The 2,868-nt window shown below is 27.8% G+C and overlaps 1 protein-coding gene across 1 annotated transcript; it reads right to left on the reverse strand.

The window, feature by feature from the left end:
• Positions 1-216: 216 nt before the first annotated feature.
• On the reverse strand, positions 217-707 carry LOC126842460 (deoxyuridine 5'-triphosphate nucleotidohydrolase, mitochondrial-like). The gene is made up of 2 exons (XM_050579479.1): positions 488-707; positions 217-413 (listed from the first exon to the last, which is right to left on the reverse strand). Exons 1-2 carry the CDS (start codon positions 705-707, stop codon positions 217-219), a joined length of 417 nt encoding a protein of 138 aa, XP_050435436.1.
• Positions 708-2,868: the final 2,161 nt, after the last annotated feature.

Genomic DNA, 2,868 nt, shown 5'->3' on the forward strand with positions numbered 1-2,868 from the left:
CGCCCATTTTTACAAATTCTAGTAAATTAAACTAGAAATGAATAACAACATCTCTTTATATAGTATAATACTTTTTATTAATCACAATAATTATAACATTTTATGATTTATCAATCTGTATAGTATAAAATAAACTTACATAAAGGTTGTCTGTCTCTATTTTTCAAAGCTAAATCAATTTTAAATTACATAAATTCTACCTAACACACATGAAAATTATCCTGAAGAACCGAATCCTTTTTCTCCTCTATCAGTTTCATCTAATGACCGAAGTTCCCTGAGTTCTGGATACACAATTTTTTCACATATTAGTTGTGCTACTCGATCTCCACGTTGAACGATAAAGTCTACATCAGAATTATTGAATAGGAGAATACCAACGTTTCCGCGGTAATCTCGATCAATTACTCCAGCTAGGATTTAAAAAAAAAAAAAATATATATATATATGTAACATTTTATTTAGTGATTAGATTTTATAAGCATACCTCCAACATCAATAAAATGTTTCCATGCTATTCCTGATCTCGGTGCAATTCGTCCATATGTACCATGTGGTACCACAATTTGTAGATCGGTCTTAATCAATTCTTTTCCATGTGCTACTACAATGTATTGGTATGCACTTTTTAGATCGTATCCAGCCGCATGTTGACTTCCTCTAATCGGCGTGTATGCTTTATCGGTTAATTTAGAAAATAAAAGCATCTAAAGTTTTAAACAATCATTCATTCATAATAACCTTTATTTAATTTAACCCTAGCTTCATTTACTAATTTTACCATAGCATCATTCGTTTTTTTGTCTAAACTTTTTTCTAATTTTTTTTCTAATTCATCATTTATTAACGTCATATTTATTTTATTTTCCAAACTAGTGATACATTCTTTGAATGAGTTATTTAATTCAGATTTTATTGTTTCTATTGTATTTTTTGAAACATTAGTTATTGATTCATTATGTATATTTAGTTTTTTTTCTAAACTATCTTTTAAACCAGTCTGAGTTTCTAAGATAGAATTTTTTATACTATTTTCCAAATCAATTAATTTCGAATTTTAATATTTACCAACTCCGATATCATTGAAATGATTTATATGATGACCAAAATAATCCATTATTAATTTAAAATAGATATCTTAACAGTGACAAGGACTTCTTATATACTAAAACCAAAACAAAAAAACTATATTTTACGAGTTTACGCACTTCTCGGGTAAATAGCGAATACTCAACTATGCGGTCGTGTATTAACATACAATAAGCACTAACACCAGTTAAATTATCATCAGCTTCTATTTCTAAACGTAAGTCAATTGTAGGAGAAATTTCAGAATCGTTTTGTTTACTAACATCTAAAACAATAATTGGAGCATTTGATAAAAACAATTTTGGACTTAGTATCGGATTTCGAAGTCCATTTTTATAATATGATTCTTGAAACGATGTATACATATTATATAATAATTTAAAATCGTTGTGCGTAAAATCTAAATTTAAATTATCATAAGGATAAACATTTGAGTTCAGAAACACTTTAATATTTTTCAACTTAGAATGATCAAATTCGCTTTTGTCTGCAGTTATTGAATTGTTACGATTTTTTTGGAGGCCTACAATGATATAACGAGGTTTTTCCAATTTCGTTGATGTTTTAAAATTCCATAGTACATTTTTCGTGTTTCCGAGTTCAGGGTAAGTATATGTTTCAAATGATCTAAATGGTATAAACAAATGTTTTTCTTTTTCAACTATTTTCATTAACTTTAAACGCTGGCTATCATCAACACTAACATAAGGAACTTTCCAAACAATATTCTTAATATTCACACTACCTGTAGTTGGATCATCACTTTTTTAATCAATGCATTTAAATCACTATTTGATCTAGTTAATATGAGTTCTATTCGTGAATTTAATAAAAATTTTCTATAATGCTCAAAAAAGCCTAACCAGTATTTTAGTGGTATACATGCTGTAAAATGACCATTTGTGTCTGATATGGATGAACTATTTTTGAAAGTCCATCCAGCATTTTCGTAACAATAATAATTATCTGGTGTACTTGAAAGATATCCTTTGATAGAACTTGTAATACCTAACATTCGTGAACTATCTATCTCGATACCATTTAATTCTAAACGAACTTGTTCAAAAAGAAAAGATAATCCATTATTACCTAGTTTTACTTTATCTTTATCTTCAATGTCGCCTTCGATGTATAAAAAGCTTTCATGTAAATATGGGTATACATCAGTTTGTTGTACACATATCCTAATTTCATCATTATTATTAAAAGCTTTAGTATAAGGAATATATGAGTGAAAATCAAAATTAGTTATTTTCGAATCTGACACATAACCTATATCAACTTCCAAAATATCATTTTCAGGCATTTCGATTACTTTTTAATTCAAATCCAAGTTGTCTTAAAATATTTTTATTCTTTGACGTAAGATTTATTTCTGTTTTTCTCCTTGTTGCTCGGTTAGATTTCGTTTTGGGAATGGAAGATTTTTTATGTGACGGTTCCTTTATATCTAATATTTTGTTTTGGAAATTAAAAAATTTCAACCCCATTTTATGAACCGTACCGTCTGATATGAAAAACTGTTGTAATTTTTTCACCTAAATTCTTTAGCGGTCTTTTATCCTGATCAACTAACTTTACCGTTATATTATTTATTTTATTTGTTATCAATGGATAATATATTAAGTTGCTAGGTGCTTCAACAATTTTTGATCCGTGTACTGCTGTAGGGTAAGACTGAGTGTGAGGGGTTGTTACCATCAAATGATCCTTGAGCAATACTACATAATACTTTTATTGAATTAATCATACTAATATTAATAGTTTTTTGAGATTCGT

The sequence above is a fragment of the Adelges cooleyi genome, unplaced genomic scaffold (genome assembly GCF_023614345.1).
Source record: "Adelges cooleyi isolate 19-005CV unplaced genomic scaffold, UGA_ACOO_1.1 ACOO_flye_CR_arks_rails_tigmint_CR_PRNA_521, whole genome shotgun sequence".
NCBI lineage: Eukaryota > Metazoa > Arthropoda > Insecta > Hemiptera > Adelgidae > Adelges > Adelges cooleyi.

Coding starts and splice junctions, on each gene's coding strand:
- LOC126842460 (XM_050579479.1), bottom strand. CDS start 707: ATGCTTTTATTTTCTAAATTAACCGATAAAGCATACACGCCGATTAGA. Junction 414..487: donor ACATTTTATTGATGTTGGAG/GTATGCTTATAA, acceptor TTTAAATCCTAG/CTGGAGTAATTGATCGAGAT.